The 17,817-nt window shown below is 37.8% G+C and overlaps 2 protein-coding genes across 2 annotated transcripts; one reads left to right on the top strand and one right to left on the bottom strand.

Moving 5' to 3' along the window:
- The first annotated feature begins 100 nt into the window (after positions 1–100).
- Positions 101–4,657, top strand: LOC103132548 (vesicle-trafficking protein SEC22c-like). Its single transcript, XM_007544357.2, has 7 exons — positions 101–193; positions 573–784; positions 1,060–1,223; positions 1,362–1,529; positions 1,661–1,782; positions 2,255–2,320; positions 2,421–4,657. Exons 2-7 carry the CDS (start codon positions 603–605, stop codon positions 2,619–2,621), a joined length of 903 nt encoding a protein of 300 aa, XP_007544419.1. The 5' UTR covers positions 101–193; positions 573–602; the 3' UTR covers positions 2,622–4,657.
- An 8,849-nt stretch (positions 4,658–13,506) lies between these two features.
- On the bottom strand, positions 13,507–17,532 carry LOC103132556 (vasoactive intestinal polypeptide receptor-like). Its single transcript, XM_007544369.2, has 3 exons — positions 17,123–17,532; positions 16,803–16,844; positions 13,507–15,861 (listed from the first exon to the last, which is right to left on the bottom strand). Exons 1-3 carry the CDS (start codon positions 17,351–17,353, stop codon positions 15,673–15,675), a joined length of 462 nt encoding a protein of 153 aa, XP_007544431.2. The 5' UTR covers positions 17,354–17,532; the 3' UTR covers positions 13,507–15,672.
- Positions 17,533–17,817: the final 285 nt, after the last annotated feature.

Genomic DNA, 17,817 nt, shown 5'->3' with positions numbered 1-17,817 from the left:
TAAATCAGCCGTCCTACTCGCATTTGTTTATAGGCTCTTCACTCTTGTTTATATGAATTACTAATTACCCTCGTAGGTTGTTTATCGGAGGTTGGCTTTTCAGTGAGCAGTGTGATTGGCTTGTATGATGCTGTTGTGAGCTAACTTACAGTAGCATTGTAACAAGGTGCAGCATGAACTCCATAACAATGAGGTAAGGTGTAACTTAAACGTGTAATCTAAATGAACATGATAAATTAAGGTTAATTTCTAAATTAATAATTATTTTCCTTCTTACGCAGTATATGTAAGGACATATTAATAATCTCTGAATATTATTACGTTAATACAAACATTTAATTGGACGTTTGTATGTTGATTGCAGGTTAATCCAATCTTTATTGCACTAGGTTCATTACATAATAATCTCATAGTTTCCAATTACATTTCTAAAACTATGATTAGACATATGATTGTAATAACATGTCTGATATGCGTTATAATGACCACCCAAGATAACTGTTGTGCCAAACTAAGCAAAGTGTTTTAAATGGTAATTATCTTCATCTCTTTTTTCCGTCTGCCCCATGCAGGCTGCATATCCTCCACAGACTCAGGCTATCATGTCTCTGATCCTGTTTGCGTTCGTGGTGCGGGTCAGGGATGGACTCCCTCTGTCAGCTTCCACCGACTTTGAGCACAATAAAGAGCTCCAGGAGAGGAAGCAGCAGCTCAGGACCATCAGCAAGTCTCTCCCCCGTCTCCCTGAGAGGGGCACCGTTAAAGGCCAGAAGCTCAATATATAGTAAGGATTCTGAAACCTGAACAATTCTTTTTTTTATTTAAGAAAGTGAACATATTAGGCATAGCCCAAAAAAATAAAATAAAAAAACCCTGGAAAGTTGCGGGTTCATCTCTAATTACGATAATGTCCTAGTTCTTTATTTTTATTTGATTCCTGCTATATCTGCCGGGAATCAGCCCATGCCTGGACCCTCTGGTGCCGACACGAGGTCATCCACGCCTCGCTGTGCCGGGCTGCTTGTTTACCAAACACCTTGTCTCCTCTCACCTGTTCAGCTTCGTCTCCTCAGAGGGTGTATCCTACATGAGCGTGTGCCACAGCAGCCTCCCTGTTGCTAAAGCCTTCTGCTTCCTAGAAGACCTGCGTTGGGAGTTCACCGCATGCTTCAACAGCACTGTCATTTCCCTGGCAGCCAGGCCATATCCATTTTTGGAATTTGGTGAGGGGAGAAAAAAAAATATTTTGCAAAACATTTTCTACCAAATGCTCTTATGCTTTTGTCTAGTGAAGAGTGTGTTCAAAATAAGTTGAATCTATCCATCCAAATGTAAATATTGTTATGATTTCTACCTAATAGACAGCACTATTCAAAAACTGAAGCAGCAGTACAACCAGAGTGGAGGTCCTGCTCTGGAGGTGACTCTGGCAGAGGTCCAAGAGGACCTGAGGATCCGTCCACCTCAACTGATCAACTCGGATGAAGTGGAGCTGACCAACGGGACAGCAAATGGGCACATAGAACAAGGTGTTGCATCCACTAACGCAGTTCACAATCAGTCTCTCATACTTCATGCTAAAGTAATACAGGTATTAGGAGGGTTTATATTACGCTATCTTAATGTGATAAAGGTATGTTGTTGTTTTCTTTCATTCCAGCTGGTGTAAATCAGAGGCTTGAACCAGTGAGCGCCCCAGGCATCCTTTCTCTTGTCCTAAATATCATGTGTGCGTCCTTGAACGTGATCCGTGGGGTGCACCTCGCAGAGAACACATTCCAGGTGTGACCAGTTCAAGGGTCTGATCAAAGGTTTACCAGCTGAAGATTTTTTTTTTTTTTTTTGTTCAGACTATTCTTGGCTATTTGTAGTGGAATGCTTTTTCTTTATTGTTATTTGGAAATCATAATACAGCTGACAGGTTCAAAACTGCAGTTTAATACAACTGCATACAGCTCTCTATATATGCAAACCTTCTGCACCTAATTCTTCTTTTTGTATGAGATCAGTCCACCCTGAACAAACAATGTTTAGAGATAAATTACTAAAAGCCCCAAATTTATTCTGCCAATTTGTATCTGCAGACTTCTGACTGGAACTGTACACAGCAAGCGGTTACAAAAAGCAATTGCATTTGAGCTGTTTTGTCATTTTCTTTATTTTTAGATGGTTCATTTAATCTAAAATATGGAGAAGCAGATTGTCAGCAAAGACTGAAGCTAACCCAACTGTTTTTAATGTGCCTTTCCAAAAGGATGACTACGAAGGCATTTGGAACGTTGCGGCATTTCTCTTTGCGTTCGTCTGCTGTGCTCTTCAGGTAAATAACGGTTGGCAGGTTGACACAGCTGCTCATTGCAAACAGTAACAGCCTCTTGCCAAGCTCCGGCTAACACGTCTTCTTGTTACCGTGTCCGTAGTGCCACCTCTACCTGTTCCACTCGTCCCTGAAGAAGCTGAAGTCCTTCCTTCTTTTAGGCGTGATCGTCCTATGCAACTTGTACCTGCTCGGCTTGAGGAACATATGGCAGCTCCTCTTCCACATCTCCGTCGCCTCCCTCTCCACCTCGCTCACCCTCACTCGCAGAATCCATCACAGAACCGACGACTGTGGAGTGTGAGGAGTTCGGAACTGTTCAATGTGCCACGCCGACCCAGTATTCAGATGGAGGAATATGTAAACCACCTGCTTCACCGTGGGTGGACTTGTTTTAACAATAACTTGAAGACGACAATGAATGAAGTTGTGTTGCGGAAGTTCAAACTAGCGTTCTCTTGTACATAGCTGATGTCTTAGCTTTGTTTTTTAAGGCAAGGAAACAAAGACTAGCAGTCGGTCTGGAAGCTTTCAAATCAAAATAAGAACAAAAAAGACATTTTCAAGAAAGCCGGAGATGTTTTTTTTCATACATGGTTTCTCACTATTTTCTACATGGGGACCATTAGCCAGTCTCAACAGTGGTGGCTACTTTTTAATCGTATGACTCATTTTTACTCGTGTTCTGCTTCCATTTTTTTTTTCTTTTCAGCTTTTCCAGGCCTTTTCGTTAATGCTGCATAATCGCTTTAAAACGTTCTCTGACGGTTTGTAATTATTGTACTTTTAAGATAGGAAGGACATGTTTTTACAAGTGAAAACATGTTGCTTTTGTAGGAACATAATTTCTTATTTTATAGTTTGGATTAGCATTAGGTGAACTGAAGGATAGCTCTTAGTGCTGCTTGTTGGCTCTCTATGATTCAATACGCAGGCATCCAATACAAAAGCCTAAATCAAAGTTTTTTTTTTTTACAGAAACATGGTCCGGTTCCTGTTTTAAAATGGGGCAAAGTGGTTGGGTTCAGTTACCTTTTTTTACATTTTCTCAGGCATGTGCTTAGCTGCTATAACACTGAAGGCTCTGTTTGACGTTAAAGCTATTTATATGCTTTCAATAACCTCTGCTACCTGCACACATTTTCTTACACTTCTAAGTATTTATTGTATTAAATCAGCTAGAGATGTATCCTAAGTAGAGACGAACTGAGAAATGGGCCAGTGATTGAAATCTTTCAGTTTTGGCTTCATCTGCACTGACTGACTGGTCGGTAAGAAACGATGTACTGAGTCCTACTGAGTCACAGTAACAACATTTTTCTGCATGGAAGCCATTCCTGTGTGAAGGAAACTCAAATGAGCTATTTTACATATCAACAATGTGTCTAAAATAAAGTCAGAGGCTATTTAGAGTGAAGCGTTTCTACGACCCTTTAAGAAATTGTTTAATTCAGGCTGCAAAAGAGGATTTCAAGCATACAATAGAGTAAAGCAAAGCTGCTTTTGTTAGCATCTCTGTCTTATCATGCAACATGTTTAATTTTAAATTGTATTCTTATGGATATCTTGTAGTTAAGGTAAGGATCTACAGTCCCCAGGGATTAAACACAAAGACAGCTGTCTGATTTATGCTAACAGTACTAATCACTCCAAAATCAATGAGTTTTTTCCGTGAGCCCGTTTTTACTTGGTGTGACGTAGCCTTTGTGCCTAATTTAAGTAAGTAAGAAGGATGCAAAATCACATTTTGAATGCTTTCCTTCTTGAATCTTCTTGCGTTTTGGTTCTTAAACAGAAATTTTAATCGACTAAAATTGATGTGGGCAGCTCGTAGGTTTACAAAATCTTCTTAAAAATTTTTGATCAGGGCATTTGACATTTTAGTTCTGTCTTTTTCAACAGATAATGATATGAAAGCACTGATTTCTTAAATATAGTTAGTTTTAAAAAGCTGCACTATTATGTAAAGATTGTCAAGGTTTTATTATTGAATGTTTAAAATTTTGAGTGAATTTATATTTTAATTTTTCTATATGTTTCTGGGGATCAACACATTGTCCTTTAGGTTGAAGTTCTCACATTTATGTTTGAGTACAAATTTATGAAAGGAAGATGAAAAGTTGAAGTGTCATGTAATAACTCATATAATGATTGTTTTGTTTTTACAACAACTTTTAGTTGCAAGTTTGAGTCGTACCAAGCAGTGAAAGTTAATGTTAGTAGCTATTAGCATCATGGGTTCAATAGAGATGTATGGAATCTGTCTTTTCCCTGTTAATTAAGTCATTGATAAATGTAAAAAGTTGGGGGTTTTTAAAATAAAATTACAAATATTTGAAAAGATCTAATAGTGAAAATTATTCTTATTCCTCTATAATTTATGTTTTACTGCAGGATATGTGTTCTATTGACTAGATTTTTTTTTTCATAATGATTCTAAACGGAGTTAAAATTATGTTTTCGTCAGCAATTAAACTGATTTCCCCATTGCAGATCCTCAAGTAATCAAATATGATAAATATAAATAGGTTAAGTTGAAACTTAGTATTTTTTAGTACTTATTTTTTCTATCATGTTTGTAATGTCAACATTTACATATTTATTTGTTTATATTTTAGTTAGAGATGTAACCGCCAGCTAGAATTTCACATAAACTCGAGGCAAAATCATGCCTGCGTCTGCTGTAGAAACGCACCGCTGTAGTTTCTCTAGTTTAACACCAGATGGCGCTGTTTACAATGCTGAAGTTTGGCCGTCAACCCAACAGGTTGTTGCAGAGTTGGCAGCTCAGATTTATATCAGATACAGATTTTGCTCACAGCACAGTCTGACTGGAACAGATAATTCCCTTCTAAGCTATGCATGATCATTTGGCTTTAAGTTAGGACAAAGCCCAAAGATTAGCATTGCAAACGTGAAAAGAAACTGCAGAGAATAACAACATTGTGCATCTGAATATTGTCCTGCAGTGGTGTTGTGGAAACCCCAATATGGGCTTTTTCCTCGTGATACTCTCAGGTATTTATTCCCATAAGAATGTAACTAATGATAAACAGATTTTGCTCACTGCACAGTTTGTTTTGCTATGAATTTGTTACTGAAACAGTCTACAACCTTGTAAACCCAAATACTGTTCTAACGGTAAAACAGTGGAGTAATAGATCAACCAGCATAAACACCAATTACCAACATGCTTCTGTGGTCTGCCAGCACAGAAATTTGATGAAGAGATGAAGTCATAATGAAGTAAAACACTTCCATATCTGAGTGACAGTTAATGTCATCTGTTTTGTTTCATTACTTTGCAATAGTTGAAATGTTTGTGTCCTTTTCTCTAGAGCAATTAGTCTTTACCTCCAAACAAAATCGTTTTATTATTATTATTATTATTATTTCATTTAGTTCAAAGCTTAGAAACAACTGGAAGTTCTCTAACAGGGCTGATAGCATCAATTTTAAAGCAAGTCACCAATGTATTTAAAAGCATGGGTGGTCCTGGTGAAATGTTTATGGCTCACATTTTTCCTCCTGTCCCTTCTCCCCGAGCATCTTCACAGAACAGCGGCATTTATTTTCCCTTTTAAAATAAATGTTTGTCTTATGATCATCTGAATAATTCAGCAGAAAGGAAGACTTCCATTACTTCCATGTGTCAAAATGGTCTGACCTCTTGGCAGACGCACTACTTTGCTTTCCTCGGTGCTGTGTAATGTCACCCACTGATGAATATGCACAAATGTTGACTCTACATTCATGTCACTCACGCGTTCAAGTGTTGTTGTTTTTTTTATTTATTAATTTTTTTTTTATGTGCCGGGTTCAAAGAGTTGCAGAGTAAGAACATCATTTCTCAGACTCCTGACAGGACGTAAAGCCGTAACAGTGCAGACTGCAAAGCACCCGTAGTAAAGATGTTTCAAAACATGAATATAAATTAAACTTTTAATGCAGTAACATTTCCAGCCTTACACTTGAGTGCTTTTATTTTTGAAGTCTTGAACCAAACCAAATATGATTGCTTTAAAGTATGTTTTCAAATTATAAGCTCGCAAGGATATTAAGTAAAAATGAATATTTGGCCTTTTTACTTCAGAAAAATTGCTCTCCATTCATCCTGATAGGAAGCAAAACTCCCTAAAATAATTTTGTTTGGAAGGTCAGGCGTGATGCTGACGCTAAAGTTGTTGTCTTGGAGTGGGACTGTGTCAAATGAGTCTGAGGCTTGAAGGATTTAATCAGAGTGAGTCATTTTGGCACTCACTCCTATCTTTTTAATCTTTGTTACAGGTCTTTTGCCCATTTGATGGCCCCCGCTTCAGGGTTTTCCATTAAGTTTTCAAATGAATCACTCCCCTGTCATACCCGGGTCCTTGAGTCTTGCTATCTCTGTGAGGAAGCATCTAACATCAGGAAATGAGAAATGTTATTTTATTTTTCTGAACAAATAAATGAATCCTGTGACGCTCACATTTTTACACAGAAATACTATGAATGAATCAGATTGTTGCATCAGAGAACTTCTTGTAAGTTCATATCTGGGTAATTCTGAACAAAAATGATAGAAAATATTTGCATTTCCAGTCGTCCATCCATGCCTTACAAAATGTCATGAATTAATTAAAACAGGTTTACATTTTGAAAGCAGTGGAAAACCCCCCCCAAAAAACTAAACAAAACAAAAAACTAATTTGAATCTGTAAAAGTATGAGTTTTTAAGTATATTGCTGCTCAAGGGTGTGGTTGGTGTTGTGGCAAATACACCATCCTCCTGGGAAAGCAAATAGGATGAGGCTGGAATCCCAAAACTATTTATGTTTTTATTCAGGATGGCACCTCATATTGAATATTCCCCTACTGACAGAGGCTGACAACGATCAGACAATGATGGATATGGCAAGACTCCTATTATGCTGCAGATAAGCAAATGCACAGACTATCAAAAGTGATGAATTGCACGCCTTAAGACATTCTGGTGAATGAGCCCCCGACAAAGTTATGTGTGCAAGGTAATATTATGACTTTGACCTTTTTATTTCCCATATGTTCTGTAGGAAACAACTGAAGTTAGATCCAGTAATAGAGTAGAGGAGTGCAGAGAGACTAAACCAATTTGAGGGAAATAGAGTTAGGATTGTCATAGATGATGGATTGTCATAGTTGATACATGCAGTCTGTGTACAAATGTCATTGTTTATCTGTCAGAAGGAATTGTGTGTAAAAGATCCAGAATCCTTTTGTTTTCCAGTGAGTCTCTGCAGCTTGAAATTGTTTTACTATGAATATTAATACAACTTCCAAATTTGATTTATTTATTTTTATTTGAAACCCTGAGCTGCTGCTCATGTTTTTCCTCCTGCATCTGCTCGCTTCCCGTTGCTACATACAGTGCAAAGGTTTCTCTTTCCCACAACTTCACTAAGTTTCCTTGTATCCAGGCTATTTGCGCAATTTGGAGCTGTGTGTGCTTCCTCCTAACTGGAAGGAGACCAGGCTTTCCAGGGGAAAGCCTGGTCTCCTTTCTGCAACGTGTCTGATCATGGCATTGTAGCTTGGTGAGATCATTTTGATTGCAACCAGTTTTGTGTAGCAACCAAAGTGCCAAAAACCTTACGGTATTTTAAGTTATATATGGGCTTCTCTCAGTTCATTTTATACTGAAGAGGTTACAGGATTGACCTCTGTCAATTCACCTGAAGATTTAATCTTAAAATTAGCAGTCTTTTGTTCCAAAAGGCAAATGAGGGCTGGTGGATCACAGTGTGGTATTTGTTGTAGAGTGGGACAATTGGATGTTGTAGCCATGTGAGTAGAGAATAACATGATCCTATTCGCTTTGCAGTCATTCACTCTGCAAATTCTCAAAGATGACGCAAGCCACATGTCACGGTTACTGTACATTTACACTGCAATTATAAACCACAACGGCCTTACCATTGAAGCTTTGTGCAATCTTAAGATGTTCTGGGTAACGTTATTCTCAACGTGCCTCTGGAGACCTTCTCAAAACTGTGCTAGATTTCTTTGTTCTTGTTGATTGGTGTTGTCAGATAGTTGTGAGAACTGGACTGAAAATAAACATGAAATGTGACTGAAAATAAAATTTAAGCTAAAAAGAAATATTTTGATCTCTAAATATGGTCGGACGTTGAGGTTTTTGGACCTGCCAAGCGTGACTGTTTTTATGGCTAAACAAAAACCAAGATTTGCTGAACTGTTAATAAAAAAAAGAAAAGAAAAAAAAGATGCCCATACATTTCTGGTGTTTGGAGGGTTTGTTTGCAGCCTCCTAGTGTTGTCTAAAGGATTTAGTCAAACATTTATTCAGCTCATTTCAGATTCCTACTGTGTTCTCTTAAAGCTCAGAAACCTTTAAACTCAATGCGTTCCAGCTGTGTGGGTCCTGAGTTTGGCATTAGGATGCTCAACAGTTCATAAGGCGAGGGCTTTTTGGATAAACAGGTTGTAAGAAGGAAGCTGTTGAGCCACGACGTTTCTTCTCTGACTTGTGGACAAGTAAGAATCATAAAACAAGAAACTGCTGAATCGATTTATGGTTGTAACTTTACAAAATGTGAAACAGTATCAGTGGTCTTTATACTATAATTCTGCAAGGCAGAACACATGTCCAAACTACAAAAAAAAAAAAATTAATAAGTTTGATATGTGATTCAAATAAATTCAATTCTAGAATTATCTTGTCAACTAATCAGTGGTCTGGCTGAAAAATAGAACTTCTTCAGAGTTTTTCAGTCTAATAAAGAATATTCTCGGTAAATCAGCTCAGACTGGATTGGAAAGCAACTGAGCCAATATTCTAAATCCTCCATGAGTCATACATTCTGCAAATGAACGATGCAGTGAAATCAAGAGCGATCTAACATCCTGGTATTGTATAAGTGCAAGCAGCAATTTCACAAGCTTGCTTACACGCCACTTATCCATAAATCAAATTCTACAGCTTTTAAAATCACTTCCCCTTTGCTGTGTAATGAGCATTGGGGATGTTTGATAAATCACTCTCCAGTAAACCAAGGAAAAATGCCTGAAAAATCTGGATGAAAGGACAACAGCAGAATATCTTTAGGATCTGGGAGTTATGCAGAAAACCTTCACACGTGTGTGACGCTCTGTCCAATGATTAATGCCTGTTTTTCTCCATGGTGCGAACAAAAGGAATATGATTAATCAATAGTAACAGCAGGCAGAGATCATCAAGGATATGCATTCTCTGTGTTTTGCTTTGAAGGTAATTACAAGAAGACATAAACATAATAAGCAATCAAAGCTTTGCAAGAGAAAATGTCCTTTTTAAGCAGGAGGGAAATAACCTGAGTTGATCTCAGAACAGGTGTGTTGTTGATCAAAAACACTCTCTTAGCTTGTTTGACTATAACTTACTCAATCACTGAACTCTCCAGACTTCCCCCTCAGTCCCCCATGATTATTTCACCAGTTTCATACATTTTGAAAAATGCTCAAGGGCAAGACAACTGTCTCACAATTTAAGAGTTGCAAAAAAAACAAAAAAAAAAAAACAACAACAACACACTTTAGAATAGTTTCATCCAGATTCTGTCTCACATGTTTCTGACAGGTTCTGCATAAAACCTGAGTTTAGATAAAAACTCACCTTTCTACTCTGGGGAATGCTCACTGCAGATTTTCTTTGTATTTTATTTTATTTTAGAATTATGGATTTTTTTTTCTTGTTTGTTTGTTTAGCCTTAGGGTTAATGTTTGTAATCATTACAAACAGTTTGATATAACAGTCTGCCCATCTGTGCATTTGTTTGTATTTTCTACAATTTCCATGAACACTAAATCATGTTGTACATATCCTCATTTGCATTTTATTGCACCAAAGAAATGGTGGACCTAAAGGCAAATAAACCAACGAATCTGGATTAACAACATTTCTTATAGCTGAGTTTGTCTTTCCTTTTGGTGTCGCAGATTGCAGGAAGTCTACGATGAACCACAGCAAAAATCCTTAATGCTTAGAGGAACAGCTGACAGACAAACCCTTAGGAGTAGTTTTAAACCATTAAAGTGTGTTGATTGAACTTATCTAACAATCTTAGTGAAGTGTAGGTAAAGGAAAGAAGAGCAAGATTTCACAGATAGCAACACAGCAACTCTAACCTTGGCATATTAGACCAAGGTCACTTGTATCACTTTGTTATGGAGGTCATGAATAAACCAGACCTGCAAATGAACCATGAAGAGTTCTAGAGCACAAAAGACTCTTGAATTACGTCATCTTGAGTTCATTTGTCTGCCAAAGGAGCTGCAACACTGGCTATTGTTCATGTACAGGATCAGATATTTAGAGAATCAAATCCCTGCACGAGGCTGCACAGTGGCACAGTTGGTGGAGCTGTTGCCTTGCAGCAAGAAGGTCCTGGGTTTGATTCCCAGCCTGAGGTCTTTCTGCCTGGAGTCCATGTTCTCCGTGTGCACGCGTGAGTTCTCTCCAGGTACTCCAGCTTCCTCCCACAGCCCAAAAACATGAGTGTCAGGTTAATCTAAATTCTCCCTAGGTGTGAGTGTGTGTGTGCATGGTTGTTTGTCCGGTCTGTCTCTGTGTTGCCCTGCGACGGACTGGCGACCTGTCCAGGGTGACCCTGCCTCTTGCTGGAGATAGGCACCAGACCCCCTGCTGACCCCAACAGCAGGGGGTCAGCAGGATGGATAGAATCCCTCACTGTCTCACTGACAGCCCTCTACCACTGGATCCCAGATCCTTTGCAAGTGAAAGTATTAACCCCTTAACCCTCACGCTAAAAAAAAAACAATATGAAAACATAATGCACATTCCACTGTTTGTTGAGGTTATTATTTTTTTCTATTTTTTTTTTTTTTAGCAAATAATGTCATTGGCATCTATAGTGGAAGCCGTGGCTGAAAAGGTGAATGAGGAACTCTGGACTTGCTTCTCAAGACTTGTGGAAGTGAAATTATGCGATTCTGCTTAAGAGCATTTTTATGATCAAAGAGGCAGCTGTTGTCTAGTTTCTTCACCTCGAAAAGGGTGAAGCAGCTGTGAAGGATACAAACTGGCTTCCTTGACAACAAAATCACATTTCTCCCATTTGATCTCTTTAGCTGAAGCCTGTGAAGACAGCTTCTATCTGTTTTGCTAAACTGATGAAAGTAATAGAGAACTACGCATTAAAGAATCTGAAGGATTCCTCTTACTAAACAAAGTATTCATGGTTATTTAAGCAGGCTTAGCATATCCACGCTAACCTGTCATGACTTGACTGACCTTTGCAATCTGTAATGTTTCTTTTCTTCCTCTAATCGTGTGGTAAAATAATATTTTAGCACAGTGTTTCATATACGGAAGGTGCTTACGCTTACATTTTTTTTAACTGAAAGTCTGAACCGTATTTTAAAGGTATTTTCTGGTCATTTTTGTCTCCGAAGGGCACTGCGACCCTTTGCACAATTCAAGTGACAAAATGCAGTCATTACTGAGATAATTCCTTTTGTGAGCCTCACAGAGTACTTCCAGACCTCTTATCTGCCTGTTACAAACACAGCTGCTCCTGTTTTCTGGTGGCATTGCACATTCTTATCAGGTGAAACACTTAAGTACATAGATAGCAGCAGTAAGTGCATTCAACTGGGTGTTTGACTGGGTATTTTACCAGTATATCTGTTATTTAAATCTGGAAAAAATGTCAAATGAAAAAAAAAAAAAAAAAGTGCTGGATCCAAAATAGGAATATTCAAACACAGTGTGAACAAGTTATTTCAGGGTCAGGGTTAGGGTCGTGACCTTGAAAATGTCTCTTAAATCAAAAAATAATCCCACAACCAGGATGAACTCCATGCTTTTTGCTCTAAATTTATTTCCTTCATTTCAAGTGGAACAAAGCCAACATTTTTATCAATAATCATCCCTGTCAATATATTTCTGTTTGCAGTGAAAATGACATGATAAAATGACAACAGACTGATTAAGATGATACAAAAGCAGATTTCAAAACATGTACAGTTTTGTATTTACAGAACTGTCAGCCATATAAACACTTACACACACACACACACACACATGCACACGCGCACACACACAGTACATTTGAAGTTTCACAACAATATGCACTGGATATGCACTTATCTCGTATTTACAAGTTTGCCCCCCCAAAAAAATCACACACACCAAATTCAATACAGAATGTTCACATTAAGCCCACATTAGAATATGTGTTGGTTCAATAACACCTTTTAATGTTTACTCATTATTTTTCACCGTAGCAAAAACAGAGCGGATCAACATGTACAGCTGCATGTACAAATCTATTTACAGTAATTATCATTAATAAAGGGTAAATATAAGCAAATTCACACAATTACATTGAAGGCATCTTGAGACGCACGATGTGTTTACGGGAAGAGTTCAGTGCTGTTGTTCTTTTTTTTTGTTTCTTCTACTGGTTTTAATGAGACAGATTTTATATCCGTGTGTAAAATGTGACACAAGGGCAACTTGCTAACTGAGCCACTTTCAGTCCTTTACTGCTTACATCAAGTGATGCTGATCCTTGATTACATCAAGGAAGAGCAGACTGTGTTCAGAAATCCAAAGAAAAATATGCTAAAAAAAATATGCCCCTAAACTGTAGATGTGACTACAAGAGCAAATCTAGAGTTTCCCACAGATTCCCATGCTAAAGGGTTCGGGTCTGTGACTTTTTGACCGCAGTTTTTCCATTACCCTTTCAGTTTTCTGTTTCACGATATCTTGCAGATGTTTTCTTTGGACTTCAAAGGTGCACTGTAGGAACTGAGAAGGGTGGTGTTTTTAAAAACAGCATTGGGTTGCAAATGGTGCAGATTACTCAGTTTTGTCAATTCATGACTTTTGGTTGCTGCTGTTGTATAAACACGGCTTGGCAGAAAAGTACAGTCTAGGTTAGTATTACACTGTTGTGTCACGTTAATAACTGTTTCTATTTCTGGGTTCTACTTTGTTAAAAAAGATAACAAACTAAGGATTTTTAAAGTTAGATTCTTCTAAAAGTTGTAAGCCATTATTACCTTACCAGATATTTTGCAGATTGATTTTGGAAGTAGAAGGCCACATCCAGTAGAAAGAGTCCAAGTTCAAATGTCATAAAATAACTTCAGTTTGAAAAACATCACAGTGGTTTAGGCAATTTTTTTTTTATTTTTTTTTTTTTGTGAACCTTCAAATCAACGATAAGTTTGCATTGGTATGTCCACAAAAGTTTTGCAGGATTTAGATGCAAGTGATGAAATTTAGCTTCTTGTGCTAAACGTTCTGAGAATGGAAGACATAAAACATTTGCTGTCAAACCACTTGCCTGATGCAGAAGTAAAACGTTGCAAAACACAAGATGACTTTATCCAATTTAAGTGAAGCTTTTTTTTAAAATTAATTTTTATACTGCCTTGCTTCTCTCTGGTGTATTTATGCTTTATCTCCCAGAGATAATCTGCCCATTGTTGCCGCCTGCTTGTTCAGTAGGAGGGATTGCTGCAAAAATGAACAACTCTAAAGGAAACGGACAGAGACAGATAAAAGGGGGAAGCATGTGACAAAGGTCTCATGGTTGGGAACTGAACCTTGGACAGCTGCGCTGTGGAGCTCCAGTCCCTGCACATGGTGCACCTGCTCCGCCGCCTCGCCTCAGAACCCTCAGGACAAAAAAAAAAAACTTTGAACAATTGGCATTATAAAGTGGATTAGACTCTCCTGTTTTACGTTTAGTATCAGATTGAACTGTGTATCTTTGAATCTAAACTGTCTGAGTGATAGGATTCTTGTATGAGTTTGTGTATTTCAAGAGATTTGGAATTATCCAGCTATGAAAATGTCATGTTGCCTTTGTCAACAATGAAAGTAGAACTGTGATATTCAGAAAAAAGTGTTTACAATGGAAGATAAAAAAAAACAGTTAAACCTTTAGGACAGATTTTTTTTCTTCTTCTTTCTGGGTAAACTCTCCTGGATGCTCCATGTTGCATCATGAACGTGGGAACGACTTGAAGTCCACCCGGCGTGAGCCGAGAAGCATGACAAAAGCCTTAATGTGACAGGACTAGTCATCCCTGTCACTTTGCTTTGCTTTACAGCGTTCTCTGCTGCCTCGTCAGTTTCAGACTCCGGTGACAGTAAGTTTCGAATATAACAAGTCAGTGGACCTTCCCATAAATATTATACAAAATGGAGGTTTAGGAGTTCAAGCTTTTGTCAGTCCACTGGAGTGTGATCAAGGAGGCATCTTTGTGTAAGCGTTACTCTTCCGCGTTATAAATCCGAGCATTTACTCTGCCAGACAATGAACCGGAAACTGTTACATTAACAAGCCTGTACAGCAGTGTAAATCTGGAGGCTTTTGATCATCTATAATGCAATACTAGTAGCTAATTGAAGCATTTGCAGCCATAAATTAATCCATACTACACAAGGAGTGTAGCCACACGCTTTATGTACACTATTCACTTGTCTGTACAGCATTAAATTATCTTCCCGAGTAAATGTAAACACTCAATCACTGAGTCGTGTCAAGGTATTTTCTCTCCGAGGTTATTGTGCAGCCTGCAGAAAACAGAGATTGGGGTGAAAAGTGTTGCTTGATAGCACTGAAACCAGGCGCTTGTCAGTGTCTGAAATGATAAAAAAATATATATATATATTCTCTCAGTCAAGGGATCAGGAAACAAAGAGAGAACGCAACATAGATGGAAAAAAGAAAGCTATCAGTAAGGCTATCAGTCAGTGTGTAAGAGAGATAGTGTATAAAAACAAAAAGCATTTGCGATCCAAACCCCTCATGTAGTCACACACTGGTCTTCCTGCTTAAACTTTTGGCATTTGCGAGAATCCACCCATTAAAATGTTTCCAGCAAAAATACAGGAACCTCAGATCGTCATTGATGGCTTATCAACGTTCCGAGGAGTTCCTAAATTCCAATAAGTATTTTTTAATCAGTTTAAAATAACACCTAAAATGTATCTTACAGTGCAGTTCACATCTAGAGATACTTTTAATCACATTATTATATGTTTTGTAACTATGTCTTGTGTCTCAGCACATAAAACAACAAGAGTTAAATAAATGATCAAAAATGTTCAACTCAAACATTTACCTATCAGCGTTTTCCTAAAAGTTAAATAAGTAAAAACACATTCAAAATTGCTAAAATGAGAAACTTTGCTTCTTTTTTTCTTTTTTTTTCAACGAAACATGATCAGCAATAGATTTGCACAATTTATTACAAGTGCCGTTGAGTGAGTGTGTAGTTTTTGTGCGCGAGTTTCCATGACAGGTTCTTGTCATGAAAGAATACGGCTGGCTTGTCTGCAGCTCCGGTTTTGTGACTCATATGGAGGACAAGTCGTCGTGACAGGAGGACGAACCGCGCCGCGTTTTGGGACTGCAACGCGTCAACATGGTGATCTGGGTGCTGAAGTTGTTGCTGCTGTTGGACGGGTGCTGGTATTTGGTGTCTGAGCCCATGTATCTCTGCAGGTGCCACCTCCGCCACTTCCTCTTAATCTCCCCTTGGACCTGCAGCCGGGACAAGGAACCGTAGTCAAATTTTCACAGCTACCGATCTCAACTTTGTACTTGAAGGTGGGAGCACAAAGACACAGAATAATTAAAAGAGGAAAATGTAACATTTTTCAAAGAATTATAGAATATTAAATACAGCAAAGGTTTTTAATATATATCTAAACAAACATGCATTAAATACAAGCTTTCTTATACTATTATACTTTGTTTTATAATATTACAAGAGGACTTGGATTTTTTTTTCAGATAATTGAAAATAAAAGAATTATGCACCACCACCACCAGTTGAAGTGTAAAAAAAAGACACTTAGTTATTTCAATTATTCTTGCTTTACCAAGGAAACAGTACTTGTTTCCAATTTGGACAATATTTTTGTTGTCGTTTTTTTTTTACCATTCGTGATTCATTGCTCAACTAAACTGCATTTCTTTTAAGCTTTACAGTGGGTGTGCCTAATGTTACGCTACTTGAATTCAATTTTTAACAGTTTTTTTTTTTTTGCTCAAAACAACACATAAATACTTAAATTTTGTTCCTGCGTTTTGTCATTTAAAGACCTAATAACTACAAACCACCTTAAGGAGTGAAACTTTATAAAGGACTTGTGAAAATGTCCTCCAGTTATTATCATTCAGTGTAGAATCAAGTGATTTAATCTGGCTCAGCACTGAGGACATAATTCATCTCTCCACTGAGAGCCTCTGCACACGTCACTACCTAGAGTGCCCGTTTTTTTTTTTTTCTCTCTCTCTCTTTCTCCCGGCAGTGGAGGAAGACTCGGTGAGGAGAAGATGCCTGGAATGAGCAGTCTGAAATCTCCATCCACCTTACAGGACTGTGTGTGAATGTAAATGGGGAAACAACTGAAGGTCCTGTCCGCCTGGGAATTGTAGGCTTTAAAATGAGAGTTTATGTAAATGTTTCATGGACCTACCTCAGCATTGAGGAAGCAGTAAAGGACTGCGACCACAAAGCCCTAAGGAAAGAAAAACAGAGGTGTAAGAGTCATAACAGCGACGGTACTGGAACCTTGAATTTGGTTGTCCAGTTTCAAGGACCTAATTTTGGTTCTTCAAAGAGCTTTATATATATATATATGGTCCTCATGCATGTTTATATAAGTTGTCTAACAGTTATAGCATTTGAAATGGTTTGTTTAGATCTTTACAATGAGGAAAAAAACTAAATGGCAAAAATATAATCTGCATGTAACATTTTCTTTCCTATAATTTCAACCTTAAAGACATTCCGTACCTGAAACGAGCCCAAAATCAGGTCAAAGATGAGACGTAATTCAGTCTTCACTTGCTCTGGGATGAATGCAAACACTATAAAATTGATTCCAAACAGAGGAATCAGAAGCAGTGTTGATTTTGCAAGTCGCCTGAAATGACAAAGCAAAAGATTGAAATCCCCCCACCGACTTTTTCCATCGAAACCAATGATTAATCTGTCTTTATATATACAGCAATGACAATATTTCATCTCAGTAGACCAGAGACGGAGGGAAAAACACCATTAAAATTGTCAGTGGGAAATAGCTCATGCATTATCGCTGGTATACGAGATGCTCTCCATCACAGAAAATTCACTTGAACACTGTGAGCGCTGCGTATGTGCAGCTATCAGTGGAAGCCTACAGTTTGCTTGGCAGCACATAAAAAGGGCAATTTTATGGAATTTCAAGGAGTTTTTATTTATTTATTTATTTATTTATTTATTTATTTATTTATTTATTTATTTTTTACTGAAACCCAAACGAATTATCGGCTTTCAGTGAGCGCTGAAAATATGCAGCAACAGTTGGGGGGACAAATCTGTGTATTTTCCAACAAGCTCTTAAAAATAAGTATTTAAATGCATCCATATTTTAACCTTTAATTATTTTTTTTTTCAAGTTTATCTGATAGGGACAGACACACATTGACATAGATAAACTGAATAAAACA

This window comes from Poecilia formosa, unplaced genomic scaffold, assembly GCF_000485575.1.
Source record: "Poecilia formosa unplaced genomic scaffold, Poecilia_formosa-5.1.2 Scaffold1122, whole genome shotgun sequence".
NCBI lineage: Eukaryota > Metazoa > Chordata > Actinopteri > Cyprinodontiformes > Poeciliidae > Poecilia > Poecilia formosa.
Note: the sequence above shows the minus strand (reverse complement) of the source record. Positions and strands in the feature narration are given on the sequence as shown.

What these genes read in the sequence shown, in the direction of transcription:
- LOC103132548 (XM_007544357.2), top strand. Translation starts at nt 603, where the DNA reads ATGTCTCTGATCCTGTTTGCGTTCGTGGTGCGGGTCAGGGATGGACTC. An exon ending in AAATGGGCACATAGAACAAG is followed by an intron (nt 1,530 to 1,660) that starts GTGTTGCATCCA and finishes CTTTCATTCCAG; the next exon opens with CTGGTGTAAATCAGAGGCTT. An exon ending in TCGTCTGCTGTGCTCTTCAG is followed by an intron (nt 2,321 to 2,420) that starts GTAAATAACGGT and finishes CCGTGTCCGTAG; the next exon opens with TGCCACCTCTACCTGTTCCA.
- LOC103132556 (XM_007544369.2), bottom strand. Translation starts at nt 17,353, where the DNA reads ATGAAATATTGTCATTGCTGTATATATAAAGACAGATTAATCATTGGT. An exon ending in TGATTTTGGGCTCGTTTCAG is followed by an intron (nt 16,845 to 17,122) that starts GTACGGAATGTC and finishes TTCTTTCCTTAG; the next exon opens with GGCTTTGTGGTCGCAGTCCT. An exon ending in ACTGCTTCCTCAATGCTGAG is followed by an intron (nt 15,862 to 16,802) that starts GTAGGTCCATGA and finishes TCCCGGCTGCAG; the next exon opens with GTCCAAGGGGAGATTAAGAG.